The following is a 23,634-nucleotide window of genomic DNA, read 5'->3' on the forward strand; positions in this document are numbered from 1 at the left end:
GTTAAAGGGAGCCAGTTGAAGAACCTTATTCAGTTAACATGTCCTAATAAAGTTTTTGCCTGAACAACCCAAAATAAATTTGTAAAATTTTAATATATTTCTGAAAAAGGGCATCTTTGTGTAGTTTAATTGGAATTTCCAGTTACACAATAAAGTTTCTTAAAAAATCATGTAATTATACAATTTTTTTCAAAATGTGATTAATCAATTAAACTAGTCAGCCTGTATTTTAGAGCTAATCCAAAATATGTATTTGTTTTGCAAACAGTGATAAATTATATTTATAATTAACAGCTAGGCACAGGACATCCAAAGAAAAGCCAGTAATTCTGAAAATGTAGTTTCAGAATTACTGGCTTTTCTTTGGATGTCCTGTGCCTAGCTGTTTCGCTGGTTTTCTTTTTGGATTACAAGTTTGTATATTTATAATTAAGATAAATTGCATTTGAACATATATAACAGAAAAGGTTAAGAATTCGTTAATAACGTTTTTCATATTATTATGTTCATTTGTACTCATTTTCAAGCCTTAGAAACATAATATAGTTACCTGTCTTACTTGATGAATAATCAGAATAGCTTAGTGACAAAAATGTTACTATAAACCAGAGGCTTATTTATAGTAACTCTATACTACAGTAAACAATTAAAATATATATTAAAAAAAAATAAAAACAAAAAGAAAAAATAATACTGTTGTTTACAAGCATGTAGAGGAATTCAGGACCATGGTGCTCAATCTTAGAGTGGTTGTATACCTTAAAAAGCATATGCAATGGACATATGTGATTCACAAACCCTAAAAGCCTTTGTAGTAAAGTTCTTTAGCCAGTAGGGATTCTAGAACAATCCAGGCACAGAGTAGCTAAAAGGTGCCAGCTGTCATATCTACCATTTATGAGCCAAAAGTAGATGAAGTATAAACATCTATCACAGCCTGGGTTACAGGACTTCCCATGTGGACTAACACTGCTTAAACATGCCTACAATGTCCGGATCTGCCTTCTTAGCTACTGTGTTGCCCTACATAACATGGCTGAGCAGCAACAGCAGCCTGAAACATGTGAAAGTATTTCAAATTCATAAAAAAAATCCTTGGTATAAATGCAACAAATTCCTCCATTGTACCATGCACTCAAGCACAGTAACACAACTACCTATATTAACCCTCACAACAAAGAGAAAGAAGGCATTCGCTTACCAGTGGGTGTTACCATTTGATTACATTCCTTAAATAAATATTAATTAGAAATCTTTTGTAGTCATGGCCAGTCAGTCTAATACAAATATGAGTCACTTAGGACCACAAATGTGAAGAATCAGGGATGACACTGGCCTGCTATATTCTGTGGTCATAACCCATGTCTTTACACTGCTGTTATCCCCCCACCATCAATATGCCAATATTCTGATACTGGCAGCATTAACGCCTCTTATTCAACTACATTACAAATGTCAGTAAATGTACAGAGGAGTGTTGCTTGATATATGTACTTTGAAGTCACAGCCTCCTACTGTTCCCCCTCAGCAGCACACACAGATATGGGATGCACAGCTGACTAAGGACTCATAAAATGTATAACCATTGGTTACAATCATTGTCCATAGCAATGTAGAGCCCATTTTCAGGAAGGAATTTTATCTATACACAAACTATACACATATCAGTGCCATAGACATGTAAGCCTGCGGCTACAAATTTTATTGCCTCCACGAGGGCTGGGTTTTCTGACTGAAGATCAGCACCCGTGTACATAGATTATGCCTTTGTAAATTCCTGCTGTCTACATTCTGTTGATTATTGAAATTGGACAAGAAAAAATTTACATTAAACATGTATACGAAGATGTGTAAACAGTTCTGTGTAGTACTGCGGCCATACTGCAAACCTTACCTGCTGCACCACACAGCATCTAGGGTGATGCACACTCATAAGGAATGGACTGTACATGCTAAGACATCAGGTTAATCCGCTTTTATGAATGCCACTGATATCTTGCCTACTTATGATTAACAGTGTACCTCACCACTTTAACTCACTGCACATATTTATGAATCCCCAGCATTGTTGAGAATCCATATGGCAAGTACACTGAAAAAAATCTTGTAGCAGAACTGTAAGAAAGTCATCAAATACAACACTCTGTGAAGTTGTAGAGGTATGGTGGTGTTTACATGTGAGTGTCCATGTCAAGAGCAGGTATATAAATGAAGACAGCTGCTAGAATACTGCTGCCATCACTGGTTCATAAACCTAACAAATTGTGCACTATAGGAGGTACAAATCATGGGAAAAGCATCTTCAGTCCTACTGCCATTGTGCTCAGTATAAACATCACGTTGTCCAACATATCACAACACAACAAAGTACGCTGGCAAGAAAGGTCTAAAATGTTCTGAAAAGAAAGATGCAACCATATGTATGGCAAATCCTTCAGTGCATACAAGCACTGTAGCCACTTGTACAGAGTGTCAAACAAACAAGCAACTAACATTTAAACAAATCCCCAAGACTTAATGTTTTGCAGTTAGTCACCATCATACTTCTCAACATCTAATCACTAAAAATCATAGCACTGCCCTTAACAACCATAGCAGAGGATCAGAAATGTCACAGTATTTTATTTTTGGAACAAATCTCCATTTAGTGTACATAATAGTGTTAATAACAGTTTTTGTGTCAGTTTAATTCAGTTATTCAAACAGAAACCCTTATGAAGAAGTAAAGAAGGTATAGGAGCAGTAAGGCTAAATCTGAAGGCACATATCAAAGCTATAGCTGTGTCATCTGATGCACTGGCAATCTCCAAACTGATGCAACTTCAACAGAAGTTTAAAAAAGAGCTTCCTCAAAGCAAAGAGCTTACTGAATTGCAGCTTAGTGTATCAGTAACTGTAGCAAGGAGCATGGATAAGCTCTTTGCTGCAGAAACTAAATACATTAATTTAAGAAGCCGTGATATCACCTGTGGCTTGCTAAATAATGTTGCTACTTTACTATTTCCCCATTGACAACTACCAACCATGCTCACACAACAACACACACTAAGGGCAGCTGCCTCTCCACCCAATTGGAGTTACAGCTCTGACAAAATATTTGTAACATGCCTACATCATAGCAGTTGAGAAGTATGGCTACAAAGTCTGCATGGATTAACAGTGAGGCACATATCCTTTTCTGTCACATTGCTGATGCCTATGTACTGGTAAATCTGTTCTATGGCTATATTACGCTGTAGTACACCATATTCTGTTATAGATAATCTGTTGTATATACACAATGCTGTATGAACTATCAGAACAAAAATGCATTATGGTATATGTTCGCATATACAAGTATTCCCAGCTTTTGACTTTGCTGCATAAATGCATATACCCTGATGGGTACACACTGTCATACTTCTTGATTTCCTCTCTGATGACCCTAGAATCTGCACACCAGAAAGCATGCATGTGAAATTATTCTTATAGAAGATTACTACTCCATCTACACCTTTGCAGGCCCAGTCTGTTTTAAGGATGCTATAGCTGGGTTATGATATCTTTATTTCAGAGTCAGTCTTGTTACAGAGACCTACAAAATATCCGTCTGGTAAAAGTGAAGCCAGCTTTGATTTAGATAAGTTCTACTTCACATGCATTAATATAACCTAGTCTGACTCCATATTAAGAATGGCATAAGGACAGCAAACATAAACATGAGCCTTAATTTTGATATGTTTGAATTTCAGTTTCTTCTATACTTGGAAAAAAAGTAAAACTGATGCTAAGTTCACTATAGATCATATGTTTGGACGAATTACTTGATAAGAACACACAAACATGCATTGGGTAGACAGATAATGTGTTGACAGTTTAATTACCATCCATGTGGCAGCTGTAACAAGTACAATTTCTCAGGACAGTGCCATAATATCGACACATTGCACGGATAATGAGCCAGAAGTTAACAGAAGCAGGCTATTTTACTGTGACTCTGGTATGGTAGAATAGCTAGAATCAGCCTAGGAGTGGCTTAAGTGGTTAAATTAGGCCACTTAGCTTAGGTAGTGTTATCACTGGAACAGGTTGGGACACATTGGATGAGACATCAAGACTTCTGTACCTTGACATAGGAGTTCCTTCCCAAATGTTTCTAAGTCCAAACTAATACCCAGAGATAACGAGTGATATCTAGCAGGCCAGTAGTAATCAATAATGTATATTATATTTTTACATGACAAAGACAGAAAAGAAGGAAGTGACCTATTACCCAGAGAGGCTCAGGTGTTGACAGTGAGACTAGCAAGTCTTCTTAAAAAAAATTATATACTATTGGTCCTGGGACATGATATGTTTGTTGTAGAAATCTGTACATATCTTAGCAGGGTTGTTTCTGTGACCACTCTGGTATAGTGTTGGGATAGTAAATAACCATGTTATCTGGTGCAGTTATTTGTTGAAGAGATATTTGCTGTCACAGTCAGTGCATATCTTAATAAGGCTGTTGTTGTGACCATCCTAATGCTTTTTCTAGGTTGCTAGATAACCAAGTGTGGTCTCAGGTGAAAAGGTGCTTTGTTGTAGTAATCTGTACAGGTCTCGGTAGGGATATTGCTGTGACCTTCCTAGCATTTTATTGAGAATACTGCATATTGTTTAACACGCTGAGAATTCCTTGTACCTTTTGGGGTAAGGCATTATTTTGCAATGTATGAACAGACATGTTATGTTTTGCCATCAATTTTATAAAAATCATGTTTCAGATATGAATTATGTGAGTAACACTATATGTTTAAGACAGCTAGCAAGTTAAGGAGCAAATCAAATGGGATAAGTTCAGCTTTAAGCCTAAAATAAGCATCTCCTACATATCTCTGTGTTAGCCTTTTTCACTTATACTGAACTGTAATGCTAACAAAACCTTGTTTGCAGATCTTACAGTATGTACACTATGTTTGACTTTTGCTATATTCTGGTGGTAGGATTATTTGCCTACAGTGTGATATTATTCTTCATTGAATACATTACATTCCCAGTGAATGTAATTCTTGTCTCATATTTCTAAGTGACAGTGTCTCAGGCAATGACTGTCGCTAGACTGTGAGTTAATTTTGAACTAGAAGTAATGAATTAACAATATCCATTACCATGTATGCATTTTATCAGTAATTGGTTTAAGAGGTAATATGAATCTTTTTATAGTCATGGTTTTATGAATTGATAAATATCTGGCAAAATGGAAGTACAATAAAATAACAGAAATGTATTAAAAGGCAAGAAGTGAGGTATATTTAAGTTGAAATACCTGATTTTCATTTTAGGAATACATGGCTGCCCATCCCAACACTGTTCTTCTTGATCCTCTACCAGCAATGAAGAAGCTACTTGATCGTTTTCAGTCATACAAACTGATCCACAGCCTGCAGGCTCTCTGTCCAGGTAACTAAATGTGTTCTTCACACCCTACTCACTTCACTGTAGTGATATCCTCCTGGTCACATGATACTTTTTCTATATGCACATTGAAGTTATCTTTTACATCAAGGGATGAAGTTAACATTACCAGATGATTTCAATCTCACACATAGAGTTTATGCTTCTTTTCAGAAAAATTCAACTGCTAATACAAGTCATTGTCAGAATACTTGGGTTTAAGCCTCATAACGTTACAACCTTGTAAAGACAACATATGTTGTGGGAAATACAAATACCACAGTCAGTACTGGTTCTTAAGTTACCATCAAAACCCTTTCCTTTGTATCAAACATCTAGTAACCATGATGATAGAAGCAGTAATAATAATAAGATGGCATACATGATCATGATGTATATCCTACAGCTGAATGAGCTTTGGAGTCAAGTAGCCTACATGCATTATAAATTTTGCATATTCATACAAAATTGTACAGAGACACACTGATAAAATAATGTTATTTGTTATGCTCAATAAATGTTTGATTTGTAATGTTGACAGATGAGTATAGTATTGTAGAATCTTTTACTCAGAGATGTTGACTTTATTTTCTAAATATATTTATCATAATTGCCTACAAAAAGCTGTTCACTTCATCAGCTGCTGTAAATACATATCAATGTGACTCCTCTGTGTCTTATCTCTTGAAGCTAACTGGATAAGGATTCCCATAATGTATGGTTTGAAACCAGCTAATGTGCATGCAAAAATACAACGTACTGACCACAGTTTAAGTACCAGTATTGTATGATTTTTTTTCAAATTGTACAACTTAAAATTGTTATTGGTATTCTTGGAGATTTTTTTAATTGTTTAAATGTATTTGAATCATAATTAATAAATGATCTGAGTTATCCTAGGGTACAAATTAAAGCAAAAATAGGCTTCCCGAAAGACGAGGAATTTAAAAAATGTCTGCTATTACTCTTTTACTGATTTTTTAAACCATGAATATAAATCCATTTCCCTCCCTGAGGAAAATTCATTCACCAAAGATCAGCTGTATTGTTTATAATTGTTTATCATTTCCAATTTTTCCAAATTTATCCATACCAACAACAAAGTCCCAAGCTAAAATTAGGTTAATAATCTGTAATGATTGAAGACAATGATTTAAAAACTAAATTGAAACAGAGTAAAAACCAAAGTAGTTCTAAACTAAATATCTCTTCATTTTAGAGTTAACATCAGGATCCCCCTTTCATCATTGCTCATTTGAAATAATAATTGGAAAATGTACTTACGTATAATAACTACTACAGTAGAGATTTTACATGATAAACTGACTGAAGTGTAATAATTACTACAGCAGAGATTTTACACGACAAACTGACTGAAGTATAATAATTACTACAGTAGAGATTTTAAACGACACAGAATTAATATAATGTGTTTTGACAACAAGTATATTTTTTGTTTCAAGTTGCTCTTCCTACAAAAAAGTAATACGAAGCTCAAGTGAAGTGGACAGCTAAATAAATTTGTTCTTGTTTTGCAATTGCTTAAATCATTGATATTTATATGTGGCATTTTCATAACATGTTTATCAAAAAGGAAAAATAATGTAGTCTGACAGCAATAGGGAAACCTACCCTTCATCAAAAATGTCCTTGAAAATTAGGAGGTATTCCTAGCTTTCCATATGGAGTATTACAGGAACAGATATATGGCTTGCAGCTCCTTGGTACCCTCTTTAATAGAATTTAGAGTGAGATTTTGATAGAACACAAGAAAATTTAACTTGTCCATAACCCTTTCTTGCTAAAAATTCTTTACAAAACGTAAAATTATTTCCTCCTTTGGAAGTAAAGGCAGGTAAATCCTGAGAAATAGTTACACAGAACTGATGATACAGAAAACTGCAATATTTCAAAGTTGTTTGGAAAAACATTTCTGTCATGCAGCATGAAAAATGTTTAATCATAGGGTGATTCTGATCTATTCTCATAGGACCCAGTCCATATAAAACATCTGATGTAATGCTAGCAACCTCAAGAATATTCAATATTTTGGAAAGTTCAGAGAAAAACTTTTGCCATTTTGACTTCAGTGATAGTGGTTTTCTTCAGGAACTCTGATAACTCTAGGATTCTTAACTTTTGGTATCTGTCTCTCTAAATTCCATTTCAACAGAGTTTGCTTCCAAACTACGAATTGCTAGTTTTAATTCCATTTTTTTACTGTTTCACATCTGCATTTTCTCTTTGTCCCGTCCCCCCTTAAATAACTACACTACACACAAAAAGACATTTGACGACCTTTATTAAACTGTATTATACAATGAACTATGTACATAAAAACCAACATTAATTAACTTCTTCAGCAACGATGATCTCCAGGCAGCATCACCACTCACCCTGGATGAACTTTACCTCAAGGCAGCGTACCGACTCACCGTGATACCTTCTCCACCGGGGCAGCGTACCTACTCACCCACATAAAGAGGCAGCCTACCTACTCACCTCACACCATACCAAAACCATAAACCAATACAACTTCTTTAGAGGGGGAACAGAAGAGGACAATCCTGTCCCTCTTCTCTGCCTCAAATTGCCCACATCTACCATCCATATATAAAAGAGGAGGGTGGGAGGTCCACCAACTCACGCCAAATGTACCTACTTCTTCTAATTCCAAACCCTTAGTACTGTCAGAAGTCCCACCTACTCCTACCTCACTTCCTTTTACATCTCCCTCTCTCCTTAACCCTTTCACCACCACAAACCCACTATCCTAACCAACTGCAATCCTTACCTTCCTTTCTACCACTATACCCTCCCCACCCCCCTTTACTCCCTTACTGAAGGGACCAGGAAAACTTAGTTAGTCCAAAACTGCATTTGTCCCATCCCCCCTTAAATAACTACACTACACACAAAAAGACATTTGATGACCTTTATTAAACTGTATTATACAATGAACTATGTACACAAAAACCAACATTAATTAACTTCTTAAGCAACAATGATCTCCAGGCAGCATCACCACTCACCCTGGATGAACTTTACCTCAAGGCAGCATACCGACTCACCTTGATACCTTCTCCACCAGGGCAGCGTACCTACTCACCCACATAAAGAGGCAGTGTACCTACTCACCTCACACCATACCAAAACCATAAACCAATACAACTTCTTTAGAGGGGGAACAGAAGAGGACAATCCTGTCCCTCTTCTCCACCACCAGCCTGTATCCAATAACCCCCCCACTCTACTGTCTTTCTCCAATAAAGCCTCCAAGATGTCCTCTTTACCATGAACAGATCATAAATTCTTGCAACCCCCCACCCCTTCCCACTGTGGACTTAATAGGAAACCCCTTTTGAAAACCCTGTATTATCTCCTCTTTGATGGCCAAGCCAGGAAACCGATGAAGCTTATCCCGGAGAATCTCCACCTTAATAGGGAATGGTACCCCTCCCTCTATTGCCTCTAAAGAACCCGAGTCCAAATCTCCGAGACCCATGAAAATTACCCCTCCCCCGGGCCAGCTGAAAGCCTTGTCCACCAAAATCACCTTCATGACCCATCACATTGGAGTTTCAGGACAAATCCTGCTGACCACAGCTACTGGCCAAATGACCCCCTCCACATCTCGAACAAACATGGGCAAATTTGCACCCCACCCATGAACAGGAACCACTATTAAATGACCAACACACACCCGCTGTTTCCGGTTCACTCAACCTTCTGTTAAAGCCCACGTAACTATCCATCATTGTAGCCAACCATAGAGCTGGGTGACGCACCTCCCAACGAAGTGACTGGTCCACACCCTTCCGTTTGTGGAAACGCTGATCATACCAGAGCCACGCATTACCGGGCCTTAACCACTGTGCCTCACGAATGGTAAGGAAATAGCCTAGCAACAGCAGAGCCAAGGACCTGTCCTTCTCCAGCTGCACTGCCATAAAATAAATAAAGCCAACCTCCCAGTTATCCCACGACCTAGGGTGAAGCTTACCTACCCTCTGCCTTCCCAATGCTGCTTAAGCCGCTAACAAGTCCTTATTGTTAGAGGACTCTGCTTCCATTAGCTGTTGGACCCCTTCCACATCAATCAGCTCAAACAAATCCACATACTCCCCTTTCCAAATTTTTTCCTTAACCGGATCCGAAATATGCGGTGTCAGAATAACTGCTCCTGTCCCCTGCCCCAAAGACTGGGTAGCCAACCAATCCCCATGCTGCAGCCCAAAATCAGAGCCTACCTCCGAACCCAAGCCCAAACTGTCTCCAGAACCCCCCATCACATCTCTAACCGGGTACCTGACACCCTGTGCTAGCTGCCTCTGTGCCTCCTCTATCCCTTGCACAGCGCCCCCGAGATCCAAAACTGCCAAGTCGTTATCCCTCCCCACCCCACCATCCTCAACCCCTAGCTCCCCCGACAATGCTGTTGTAATAAAACCATTACCTGCACCTTTGTCTTGTGATGTGCTGGGAACCGGAGTCTCCACTACTATCCCCTGCTGCATTGCCTGCTGCTCCCCCCCCCCCCCGGCTGGGGTTCTCGGAGCCATGCATTGCCTCTTCTGACTTGGGGTCTGCTCAGGTTCCTGTACCACCTTCGATTTTGTCACCTCCTGGAACAGCTCCTCCGCCTGGGCCATGATTGCTTGCCACCTCTGCCTCAACTCTGTTAATTTGGCTGTCTATAAAAGAGAAACAAAATATTAGCACTATTCTATAAGTCCAACTGCCCTACTACCCCCAAATCCCTGGTATTACCTTGCCCTACACCTTAACTTATCCCTGCCTGCCCACCGTCACCTTTCACCCATCCTGTCAGCCACCTCCTACCATTAGTACCCCATCTTACCCTAGCATATCCCCTATCAATATCCCTCCCCTATGTATCTATGAGGACAAAAAAAAAAATTAAGTCCCTCTAACTATCTTCCTATCACTCAGCCACCCAATCCCCTCGCCATTCACACAAACAAGGCTAAACACACACATACCTTCTCTCCCAGCATGATCCTCTAGCTAAGTAACGGTTATTCCACACAGTACGTATGCGCATGAACCAGCACTAGGACCTAACGGCCGAAAGACCAGCAACAGCAAATCACTACACCACCAGGGAGGACAGAGAAGCCATATCACCATCACCACCACCACAAACTGGGACAAAGGGGCACCCAACCAGCCACAATGCCATCCTGAAGGACCAGAAGACTGACTGACACCCACGGACCCACCAGGGAGCATGAACCGACAAGTGCCACTGTACCACCAACAAAGAAGACGACGGACCCCCGAACTCAAGCTGAAAACACCGGGGAAATGACACGGACACATCGGCCCATGAACCCACTAGGGATAAGATACTCAGGACAACCACAATGCTATTCTGAAGGGGAACCAGAGAGGCAAACGGACACCCACGAACCACCCAGGGAGCACGGACCGCAAGCCCCGCCACTACCACCAACGTAAATGGAGCCAAGAGCACGCTGGACCCATGAACCCACCAGGGATAAGATACTCAAACACCGAGGGACACCCTGACGACTGCGACACCATCATGAAGGGGAACTGGAGAGCTGACGGACCCATGAACCCCCCAGGGAGTGTGAACCACAAACACCACCACTACCACCAATGAAATGGAGCCGGGAACACGCTGGACCACCGAGGAGCTGATCCGCTGCTATACCCCATCGCAACCGCCAACCACGACCACCGGGAGAACATCTACCCCAGGAACGAACACAACTGGCCCACAAACCCACCAGGGAGCATGAGGGAATGATCTACTGCTACCCTCCAACCTAACTGGGACTGGATTACACCAATGGACCCCCCCTTTGCCTACCATGACCACCAGGGGAACATCTTACTGTTTTTTTTTTTTAATTTAACTGTACCCCGACAGCCTGCTACCCGACAGAGCTAAGAACAGGCCCAGACTCCCCCCATGGATGTCCGTCGACTGCATGGCCGCACCAAACAAGGCCCAACAAATCCCCAGGAGACCAGCGGATGACAGGGAGCAAGGAAAACTTCACCCACCCAGGTAAGCCTAGCACTGTTCTCAACCACTTTATTATCTATAGCTACGTTATTCTATATGGTTTTTTTTTTTTTTTGTTATCCACCCCCCAACTGTCCACACACACACACACACACACACACACACACACACACACACACACACACACACACACACACACAGTACTCTATCACCCTTTCCTATCAGTAAGCTCAAACTATCTTCCCAGACTCCAGCCCCCCCTTAACCGAATCCGTAGAAAACACCAAAGGGGGGACTGACCCAGACCACCTAACCCCTTCTCTCCCCACCATCCAAGGCCTACCTTCATCCATGATACCTACAGTTCGTCTGGACGTAAGCTAGTTATCACTCCACCAACTCGTGCCAAATGTGCCTACTTCCTCTAATCCCAAAACCTTAGTACTGTCAGAAATCCCACCTACTCCTACCTCACTTCCTTTTACATCTCCCTCTCTCCTTAACCCTTTCACCACCACAAACCCACTATCCTAACCAACTGCCATCCTTACCTTCCTTTCTACCACTGTACCCTTCCCACACCCCTTTACTCCATTACTCGAGGGACCAGGACAACTTAGTTTGTCTCAAACTGCATTTGTCATATCAAAAATATTAGCCTTTATCTAGTCTTATCTATTGTTTAGTTGCAGTGCTAATTTATTTTGCAGCACCAATTACCCTTAATTCCTTTACATTCTCAATTACCCTCAGACTATTTAAATCTTTAATATGCTCTTCTAATTTACAAGAAGTGTCTGCCAGTTAGGTATATGTGATAGTGCAGTGGTTTCTTGGGATTTCAGATTACCTGTTGTGACATCCCATGCTGTACAATTGATTCTAGTCACACTCATAGTATCTAAAATACTCATTCCATTTAGTTGTGCATAAACCATTTTTATGTCCCATTAAGTGAGGGAAGAGAAGGGGTACTTACAGCTTAATTTGGTAGTTGCAACTTCCCTGCTGGGTAGGCCAGGGAAAATAAACTACCAAAGTGAAGGATTCTTTGCAAACCTGACATATGTGATTGTTTAACTTCCTGGACTGATTTTTAAGTAAGTTGCTGAGGACTTTATTGACTTACACTGTGTAATTGTACTATTGATTGCCTGTATGGACTGCAATACTGATTGTTTGTCTAGAGGGTTATGTATTGTGTATTTCCGTATTTTGCTTAAAAGATGTTCTTTTTGCTAGCTGCTTTATACACTGAGTTAGTGTCTTGACTCCTCTCATTCAGTGCTTTAGTAAATGTAACTTCTTTTGCCCGCACTTCTTAATGAAGCACCTCTGCATACTTTTGTACTACAGAAAACATGCTTGATGATCACCCGTGAATACAACACAAATTTTAGTGTTACAACTGTACACTGTAAGCCACTACATTGGGCACAATCTTCTACATATGTCACTAGCATGTAATTTTCCCCAGGCAGTTCCCTTGGTGACTTCTCATATCACATGACGTGCATATCAAGTTACTAAATAAACAAAGTAGGAGTTTTGGGTCTGGGGCTTAACGTCTGTTGATGCTCTATATTTTTCTTTTTGTGTTTATTTGACTCAGTAGCAGGTTAGGAAGACTGTCACAGATAGACCTATTCATTCTTGTTCCAGACATTAGAATATAGAATAAAAACTGCTTTGATGTGAAATAGGCTGCAAAGTTGTCTCCAAAAGTCTTCTACAAAGTAAGGTACCACAATTTAGACATTATAACTTTGTTATAAGCTTTGTAAGATGTTATTCATAAGCTGACTGGAAATATAAAGTATAGGTAAGTAAAGCTGGGGTTTCAAAAATGCCCCAAATGTATTTATAGCATAGGTAAGTAAAGCTGGGGCTTCAAACATGCCCCAAATGTCTTTATACTGGTATTCTTTTTCTCATAAAATGGTTTATTACATCACTTGATAGTTATTTTGTACCTTTACATTTTTATATAGCTGCAGTAATGCACAGTAACATATATAAACATACATGATCAGGTATTCAGTGTTGCTTTCTTCAAGATATGCATGAATTACATCAGGAAGTACATGCAAATAGCTTCTAGAATATACACTCTCCATTGTTCAAGTGGAGACGGCTTGCGTATTCTGTAGATATTGAGGTTCATTGCATACAGGAATGCAGGTATAATATAATATATGCTTATTATATATATGCATATAATATATGTAGGCTTCTGAGCCCCCAAGCCCTTCTGTGTTGGAGGGAAGCCTTCTAGCTTAGTTTTTTTTCTAATAACTAGCCAGTTTTCTAGTTTCAGCACTTAAATCTGTTTCTTTGATCTCAGCACTTGTTCAGAACTCATTGTAAGCACTACATAAGCTGCAAATTACTACAACACTCAGCTTTCCTCACTTGGCTAGTGGAAAGCAGTTTTTAGTACTTAATAAATAAGCACTTATCCAGGCATGTCTAAGGGTCAGCTCCCAGTGATTTCTCCTGTCTACCTGATGAATCTGGGCATCTTGTGTCATTCTAAGGGGATCCAGTATTTGTCTGCCTGGGATGACATGATTGACAGTCCACCATGCTTTGCCAGAGATGGCCTGCACCTGTCGCCCTTAGGATTCCGGATACTGGCTAAGACTCTTGCAACCCCTATAGTGCCTTTTTTAGGCAAGGTTCAAATGACAAATTCACCACCGTAACAGGTACAAGCAAGCAAAATCTGAGGGTAATGCTACTCAATGCTAGAAGTCTAAACCTCAAAATGCACTCACTCGAGGCACTCCTTAAAATGGAGAACATTAACATCTGTGCAGTGACAGAGACCTGGTTTAAAGCTCCAGAGAGCACCCCTGCATTACCAGGCTTTAATTCATACCACACCTTTCGGCTACCTAACCCAGAAAGAAGCACTAAAGGCGGAGGCGTGTCCATATTCATTAAGGATATCCACACCTCCAGGCTAGTTGCACAGCATAATGCATCCAAGATTATCCAAGTGCAACTAACTCTGGGCAAGACCGCAATCCAAATTGTAGCTTGCTACAGACCCCCCACCATGCCCCAGGATTCACACTCCTCATTTCTTGATACACTGGAAAGTATTAGGGTACAACCCAACACCCTAATAATGGGCAATTTCAACTACCCCACCATTAACTGGGAAAACTACTCATGTACCAACTCTTTTGCTCAACGTTTTCTAGAATTCATAAATTCCAACGCCTTGGATAAACTTATTCACACCCCCACCAGGGGCAGCAATATCCTAGACCTGGTCATTACCAACAAGGGAAACCGGTGTTCCACACCAGAGGTCAATTCATCATTGGTCAGATCCGACCACAAGCTAATCAGCCTAGACATCCACATCCCACCCCCAGCCCCAATTAGGGAAACCATCGTAAAAAACTTCTCAAAAGCCAACTTCACACTTCTTAAGACAGAAGTGGCAAACTTCATGACACCCATGCAGACGGACAATAGAGGTATGACTGCCGAATCCTACACAAATGCACTTTATAAGCACTTACACAAGTGTATGGATCATGCTATCCCTAATAGAACCAAGATGTTATCCTCTAAAAAAAGGAAGCCAATCTGGTGGACCTCTGCCATAAACAAACTCTACAACAGAAGAAAGAAACTGTTGCAAAAAAGAGTAAAATCCCATGACTGGAGGAACTCCCTGGTCAACCTCAGTAAAAAGTTGAGATCCCTCATAAAATCCTCCAAAGCTAGTTATGAAAAAAAAATTGCCACGGACTCTAAAGACAACCACACAGCATTCTATAGCTATGTGAAGAATCTAAATGGGAACACTCAGATCTGCTCTGAGTTACAGCATAACGGCACTAAATATACAGAACCAACTGATATTGCCAACATCTTAGCAGATAGGTTCAGTGCTAACTTTACCCCCCTCTCACCCCCTAGAGGGCCCAACTCTATACCTGAAGAATGCAAAGTTCCTATAATCATGGCAGCACAGGTAAAAAACACACTCTCCAAAGCCAAGAACACAGCATCCATGGGACCTGAAAATATCCCAGGCTGCGTTCTACACGAACTACAGAATGAATTGGCACCCTACCTAAGTACCATGTTCAATCATAGCCTCACCTCAGGCTTTGTACCTATTGAATGGCGCACCGCGACAGTTATCCCACTCCACAAAGGGGGAGCCACGAAGGACCCCGGGAACTACTGCCCCATTAGCATCATGGAACTCATAAACAAAGATATTGGTAATCTCCAAACTCTGGACCCTACACAGTTTGGATTTGTAAAAGGCAGATCATGTCTCCTAAACCTGATTGACTTCTTTGAAGCAGTCACCAAAGCCATAGATCAGGGTAAAATGGTTCACACAGCTTATCTAGATCTCACCAAGGCTTTCGACACCATCCCCCACTCTGGAATTATAGATAAGCTCACTAAACTAGGTATAAATCCCTATGTCACAAGATGGGTTGCCAACTGGCTCACGGATAAAACCCACACTGTGAAAGTAGCGGATTCCAAATCCGACATCAGACCAGTGACAAGTGGAGTACCACAGGGTTCAGTCCTGAGTCCTCTCCTGTTTGGTATCTACTTCTCTGAAGTGCAGGCCAACACAGAAGGTCTTTGGCTAACAATGTTTGCAGATGACTGCAAACTAGGAGCCATAATCAAAACTCCTAATGATGTGGACAAACTACAAAAGGGCTTCAATGAGACAGATACCTGGTGTCAAAGCCATGGCCTGAAGCTCAATGCCAAAAAGTGTATTGTCATCCCCTTTGGTAAAAACTCTGTACCCATGAACTACCACATAGCTGGTAGTCTACTTAATGCCAAAAATGTGATAAGAGACCTTGGGACACAGGTGGACAGTAGTCTCTCCTTTGATAATCACATCGCCACAGTGGTCAGGAAATCCTTCTACGTGGCTCATCTCATCACAAAAGGATTCTCATCCAGAAAAAAAGAGGTCATTGTTCCCCTCTACTCATCACTCATTAGACCCATTATAGAGTACAACACCCCTTTTGGTATGTACCTCACAAGACATCTACAACAACTGGAAAGACCACAGAAATACCTCACAAAGAGGATTACTGGCCTCAAACATATGCCCCATGCAGACCGTCTAAAAAAACTACAGCTTTACTCCATCGCATATCGCCTACTCAGGGGAGATCTCTGCCTAACATATAAAGCTATGTCAAACCCAGAGCTGTTGGACATGCTCCACTTAAAGAAATCCCAATCCCTCCGAGCTACACGCTCTAGGGACCTTAACCTTGTCACCACTATAAACAGAACATGCTGGAGGGACAGATTCCTGTCCCAGAGACTTCCCATACTCTGGAACAGACTACCTATCTATGTCAAACAGAGCTCCTCATTAGCACTCTTCAAGAAAAATCTTGATGATTGGATGGGAAATGGGAAATTCACCCCGGGGATCACTTCTGTGGCTCTGCTTGACAGGGGCACAGGAAAATAATTTTCTTGGGTGGCGAAAGCCAGGGTACATTTTTTGGCTAGGGCCAATAGCCTAGTACCTACCTATGAACCTATAATAAGCATACTGTTAAAGAATTACCAACACTGAAAGCCTTTTCATTGTTGCCATGCAGATAATATTTACATAACTAGATAATGAATAAGCCTTAGGTATTGAAATGCATGTGACAGTATTTGTAATAAAGGACAGGATTACAGTATTTTCAGAAGCTCATTACATTTGTTGGAGACTTGCAGTTATCTTTGCAGGCTTTACCCATAAACTCAACAGAATGCCAATCTATCATATGTGGTCCATAACTTGTGCATTAATCCTTTAAGCAATTTATCTTGAGCTTGTTTCTTGTTCGCTGTTCATTTTTTACTTTGATCATGTGTTCTCCATGAAACAAGTAGATAGTTGTTGTCAGGCAGCAGGTCTTTTTGGAATAAGAAATATTTTTACAAGTGGGGGTATCACAGAGATTGCCACTTTCAGCATGTTACTTGGTAATTTTATAAAGCTAAATATAAATTATAATTAGAACTGCAGTACAAGGAGAAGTGGTTTGAGCTGAGTGCTGCTTTTTTTTTTTATACTTGATTTTGACTGGCATTCCAGTAATGTATTTAAAAAGCAATTTATTTTTTCATGCCTCACAACCTTTGTGTTTCCATCTAGATATTAAGTAAGCTGTCATGTAGTCAATGAATTTAAATATTTGTTTCTTCTACACTTCATTTTCTCTTGATTGGACTCTCGTAATGATGATTTGGCACCCAGGGCAGCGTATTCAATTAAAGTTCCAGTTGTTGTGTTTTTTTAATATAGCTCCACCCATTTCTAGTTGGTCACACCACTTCCCATTGGCCACACCCATTCAGCTGTCTCTTGCAGGTCCCCTTTAATTTGAAGTCACCAGCCGCCACTGCCATACATACAGATAGAGCTTTTCTGAGATGTGCTATAGCATCTGAAAGCTATAAAGTCATTTCAAAACTTCCACCCTTCCAGGGTAGCAATTCATTCGGTTTCCTACTGGAACATTGAAAATGCAATTGTTCGAATCACTAAAGGTCGTACAATTGATCGCACAATTACATTTTCAAATGCTCCAAAAAAGTTATTAAAAAAAAGGTGAAGTAAAGGGCGTAGGCAGGGGGCAAGACCCCCTGCACCCCCCACACCCCCCGCTACTTAAATATGCCAACTCCGAGATTGCACTACAGTGAAGGAAAGGGAAATCTTCCCTTTCCTGTGCTTCATTCCATTAAAGTGTGATCTCAGAGTTGGTATATTTAAGTAGGGGGGTGTATGGAGTACAGGGGGGCTTGCCCCCCTGCTCACAGCAGTTACTTTTGTTTCTTTTGTTTTTTTTTATTACATTTTCGAAGTTTTAGTACTTCTATCATATGGTGTTGACCATATGGTTTTCGAAGTATTGAAACTTCGATAATGTAATATGTAACCATTCATTCACCACTAAGGACAATACAGTAGGAATCCTAGTCCTGTTTTTCACAGACATTTCATCTCTGGCTGCAATCGGGAACTTATGGCCTAAACCAGGCAATTTAATTTCAGACTATTTTTCAAAGTTAGTTGGATTGAGATTAACATCTTCTCTTCCAGTATCCTATGTTACAATATATTCATCTCAACAGTTACAATATAGTCTGACATACAGGTGTATTTCTTTTCTGTCCAGCAGGACCTGACATTGGTACATTTTTAACACAAGCAGCTTTATAAATACATTTTCAACACAAGCATCTGTACAAATCATTTTGATATACAAATGACATATAATTCTTTACAAAACTCCAGCTAGCTATGGTGGCATATGTTACACATACACTGCCCTATTTCTCTTGGCATAGCTGGCAATACCTCACATTATCACACAAGACTCTGAAGTAGATGCACACTAATAAAAGCATGACCAATGTTTGTAAAACCTTATTAACAAACAGTAAACTATAAATGAATATAAAAATGTTATATAAATTCTGCACTAGTGCTCTTCATTACAGAATGGTAACTGTTCCCTGATTCAGGGATTTGTACAACACACACGTAATTCAAAATGGGTAAGGAGCATCCAATGATGCTTAGACTGCCTGTCATTTCAATTGCAAGAGTATGCACTAGAACCAATCAACCATTCAGAAACACTATGCTAGAGTATGCAGTAGAACCAATCATGCATTCAGAAACACTATGATAAGAATATGAAGTAGCTCCAATCAACAATTTAGAAACACTATTATAAAAACAAGGATTTAAATTGCCCAAAGTTATCTTCAGCTAAAACATCTGAATTATTGAAAACATTGGGAGAAAAAGTAAACCAGATATCTTATAGCCCTATTCTTAAAACAATAAATATATTCCCTATGGGTATGTGCTAGGATGAATTGAAAATCCTAGCTGTCAGTATATGTCTGCCAACCAAGAAGAAACATTAAATTCCTTACAATGCTCCAGACATTCATTTTCTTTCTTTATTCTTTCTAAGATAAGAATAATTATGTTTGTATTTACTTGCATTCATGTGCAAGAATCGCAGAATGCTAATAGTTAGTAAATGTATGATAGGGAAGAAAGACATAACTGAGAACATATTTTTGGGAGTTTAATGAGGTGGCAGACTTTAAAAATTCCCTGCAGACTATTTTATCAGAAATACTGGGTAAACAAATTGGTGTAACCATATAAATTACATTTTGAGCTGTGATCCAGAATAGGAATTGCCTAGATACAATAAGGCCTTCTTGAGTTGACTTCTGCCAAAAAAAACAATTACTGGAAAATGGAAATCAAAGTCTAAACCAACTGTACCAGAAGTAGTAAATATAATAACAGAGATAAAAGAACTGGAAGTTGGATCTTGAGAAAAGGGTAGGAGAAATTTAGATGGAAAACATGGCAATTGTGGGAACAATACATGCAAAATAATGTTTTAGAGGAATAATGAGATTAAACGGAAGGTGGGAATTGGGGGCTACTTGAGCTGTTCGAAATTTCAAAATGCCGACATTCATATGGCCAAGACCATATCATCGACATTTTGAAATGTCGAATATGTATAGCGGAGATCTTTATACAGTGCGGAACTGGGAGATTTCCCTTTTCTGCACTGTAGTGCGTTCTCAGAGTAGGAATATTTAAGTAGCAGGGGGTGTGAAGGAGGTGCAGGGGGGCTTTCCCCCCTGCTAAATGCAGTTAGTGAAGTGTTTTTTTGTGTTTTATGTTCTCTAGGAGATTTTCGATATTTCAAAATGTCGATCATATGGTCTCGGCCATATGAAAGTCGGTATGTTGGAATGTCGAACATCTGAAGCAGGCCCGGGAATTGAATGGGCTATGTAATTAATGTCTGACTGGCAATGACTTATACGTGATGTTTAATGTCTGCAGCTGAAAATATGTCAATATGGTTTGTTTTCATTTATATAAATGTATGATTGCCCATTTCATATAAGATAATTCAATAATGATGTTTCTTGTTTAAAAAAAACTAACATTTCTTTAATATATTTTCCTTTACTACCATATATGCCTTTGTGCAGTACCTCTCTATGTTGGTAATGCATGTAAAAAACCTGCCCTTTCCTTGTCTCCGAGTTCATAAAAAAGAAACATATCATGTTTTGTTTATCCCTAGCAGAGAAACTTTTTTGCCTCAAGCTATCCCTTTGTTTAATTGAAACAAAGATATTTCACTTTCTAATAGCATTGCAACATATAAGCTAATGTCCTTAACTTTCCTCTTGGATGGAAAAGAAAAATTATGTTCCTTGCACATATCTGCTATGTATTGGCCTACCATAGCTTGAATATGAGATTCCCATGTAATCAGATAACCACTTCCTTACGTATAAAATGTTTTTCATCTGTGCAATATGCATCACAAATATCTCTTATTCTTTCAAATGACAGGCAGTGCTGTTGTATCATAGGCATCAGTATCTTTCTCTAAATACATTTCTTTTACATTGGCATGCCATTCTGGTTTTATATCTAAAAACAAAGCTTTATACTTTAGTTTGAAAGTTACGCACCAGTCTGACCATAAGGAATAAAATACTCTCATGCCAGCATGATCATTATAAAGTAGCAAGTCTTTCCTGTGATACGATACGTAAGTTGGCACATCATCATCATCATCTTTCGGCTTTTCCCGTTAGGGGTCACCACAGTGGATCATCTCTTTCCATTTCTTCCTATCCTCTGCATCTTGCTCTGTCACACCAACCGCCTGCATGTCCTCTCTCATCACGTCCATAAACCTTATCTTAGGCCTTCCTCTTTTCCTCTTACCTGGCAGCTCCATCCTTAGCATCTTTTTCCCAATATACCCATCATCCCTCCTCAGCACATGTCCAAAACAACGCAATCTCGTCTCTCTTGCTTTGTCTCCAAACTGTCCAACATGAGCTGACCCTCTAATATACTAATTCCTAATCCTATCCATCCTAGTTACACAGAGTGCAAATCTTAACATCTTTAACTCTGCCACATCTAGCTCTGACTCCTGCCTTTTTGTCAATACCACTGTCTCCAACCCATATAACATAGCTGGTCTCACTACTGTCTTGTAGACCTTCCCTTTCACTCTTACTGGTACCCGTGTGTCACAAATCACTCCTGACACTCTTCTCCACCCATTCCACCCTGCCTGTACTCTCTTCTTCACCTCTCTTCCACATTCACCATTACTCTGAACTGTTGATCCCAAGTACTTAAACTCGTCCACCTTTACCAACTCTACTCCCTGCATCCTCACCATTCCTCTACCCTCCCTCTCATTTACACACATATATTCTGTCTTAGCCCTGCTGACCTTCAGTCCTCTGCTCTCTAGAGCATATCTCCACCTCTCCAGAGTCTCCTCAACCTGATTCCTACTCTCACTACAGATCACAATGTCATCTGCAAACATCATAGTCCACGGGGCCTCCTGTCTGATCTCATCTGTCAACCTGTCCATCACCACTGCAAATAAGAAAGTACTCAGAGCTGATCCTTGATGTAATCCCACCTCCACCTTAAATGGATCTGTCACTTCCACTGTAGTCCTCACCACTGTCACACTACCCTCGTACATATCCTGTACCACTCTTACATACTTCTCTGCCACTCCCGACTTCCTCATACAATACCACAACTCTTCTCTAGGCACCCTGGCATATGCTTTCTCCAAGTCTACAAAGACACAATGCAACTCCTTCTGACCTTCTCTGTATTTCTCCAATAACATTCTCAGAGCAAATGTCGCATCTGTAGTGCTCTTTCATGGCATGAAACCATACTGCTGATCACTAATCATCACCTCCCTTCTTAACCTAGCTTCTACTACTCTCTCCCATAACTTCAAGCTGTGCCTGATCAATTTTATCCCTCTGTAGTTACTGCAGCTCTGCACATCACTCTTATTCTTAAAGATAGGTACCAAAACACTTTTTCTCCACTCCTCAGGCATCCTCTGACTTTCCAAAATTTCATTAAACAATCTAGTTAAAAATTCCACTGCCATTTCTCCTAAGCACCTCCATGCTTCCATTGGGATGTCATCTGGGCCAATAGCCTTTCCATTCTTCATCCTCTTCATAGCTGTCCTTACTTCCTCCTTGCTAATCTGTTTCACTTCCTGATTCACTATCCCCACATCATCCAACCTTCTCTCTCTCATTCTCTTCATTCATCAGCCACTCAAAATACTCTTTCCATCTACTCAACACACTCTCCTCTCTTGTGAGTACCTTTCCCTCACTATCCTTTATCACCCTTACTTGCTGCACATCTTTCCCAGCTCTGTCCCTCTGTCTAGCCAATCAGTACAGGTCCTTTTCTCCCTCTTTAGTGTCCAATCTCTCATACAACTCTCCATATGCCTCATCCTTAGCTTTCACCACCTCTCTCTTTGCCATGCACCTCATCTCCTTATACTCATGTCTACTTACTTCATCTCTTTGACAATCCCACTTCTTCTTCGCCAGCCTCTTCCTCTGTATACTCTCCTGTGCTTCCTCATTCCACCACCAGGTCTCCTTGTCCTCCTTCCTCTGTCCAGATGTCACACCAAGCACCTTTCTAGCAGTCGTCCTTACTAGTTCTGCTGTAGTTACCCAGCTATTCGGTAACTCTCCACTGCCTCCCAGTGCCTGTCTTAACTCTTCCCTAAACTCCACTTCACAATCACCCTTTTTTAACTTCAACCATTTAATCCTTGGCACTGCTTTCACACTCCTCCTCTTCTTGATCACCAATGTCATCCTACAGACCACCATTCTATGCTGCTTAACTACACTTTCCCCTGCCACCACTTTACAGTCTCCAATCTCCTTCAGACTGGCCCTCCTACATAGGATATAATCCACCTGTGTGCATCTTCCTCCACTCTTGTATGTCACCCTATGCTCCTCCCTCTTCTTAAAATAAGTATTCACCACAGCCATGTCCATCCTTTTCACAAATTCCACAATCATCTGACCTTCTGCATTCCTCTCCTTAACACCATACCTACCCATCACTTCCTCATCCTCTCTGTTCACTTCACCAACATGCCCATTAAAGTCCGCTCCAATCACTAGTCTCTCACCCTTGGGTACACTCACCACAACTTCATCCAACTCACTCCAAAATTTCTCTTTCTCATCCATCGCACACCCAAATTGTGGAGCATATGCACTAACAACAT

General features: G+C 40.2%; 1 protein-coding gene across 1 annotated transcript in view; it reads left to right on the top strand.

Moving 5' to 3' along the window:
- Positions 1-23,634, top strand: part of LOC122794524 (inositol-tetrakisphosphate 1-kinase-like) — a 721,296-nt gene that overhangs the window by 313,145 nt on the left and 384,517 nt on the right. Inside the window, exon 4 of the mRNA XM_044062994.1 lies at positions 5,304-5,421. Within this exon, the coding sequence (XP_043918929.1) occupies positions 5,304-5,421 (118 nt within the window). The remainder of the gene's footprint in view (positions 1-5,303; positions 5,422-23,634) is intronic.

Source organism: Protopterus annectens, chromosome 1.part0, assembly GCF_019279795.1.
Source record: "Protopterus annectens isolate FY-2018-M chromosome 1.part0, PAN1.0, whole genome shotgun sequence".
Taxonomy (NCBI): domain Eukaryota; kingdom Metazoa; phylum Chordata; order Ceratodontiformes; family Protopteridae; genus Protopterus; species Protopterus annectens.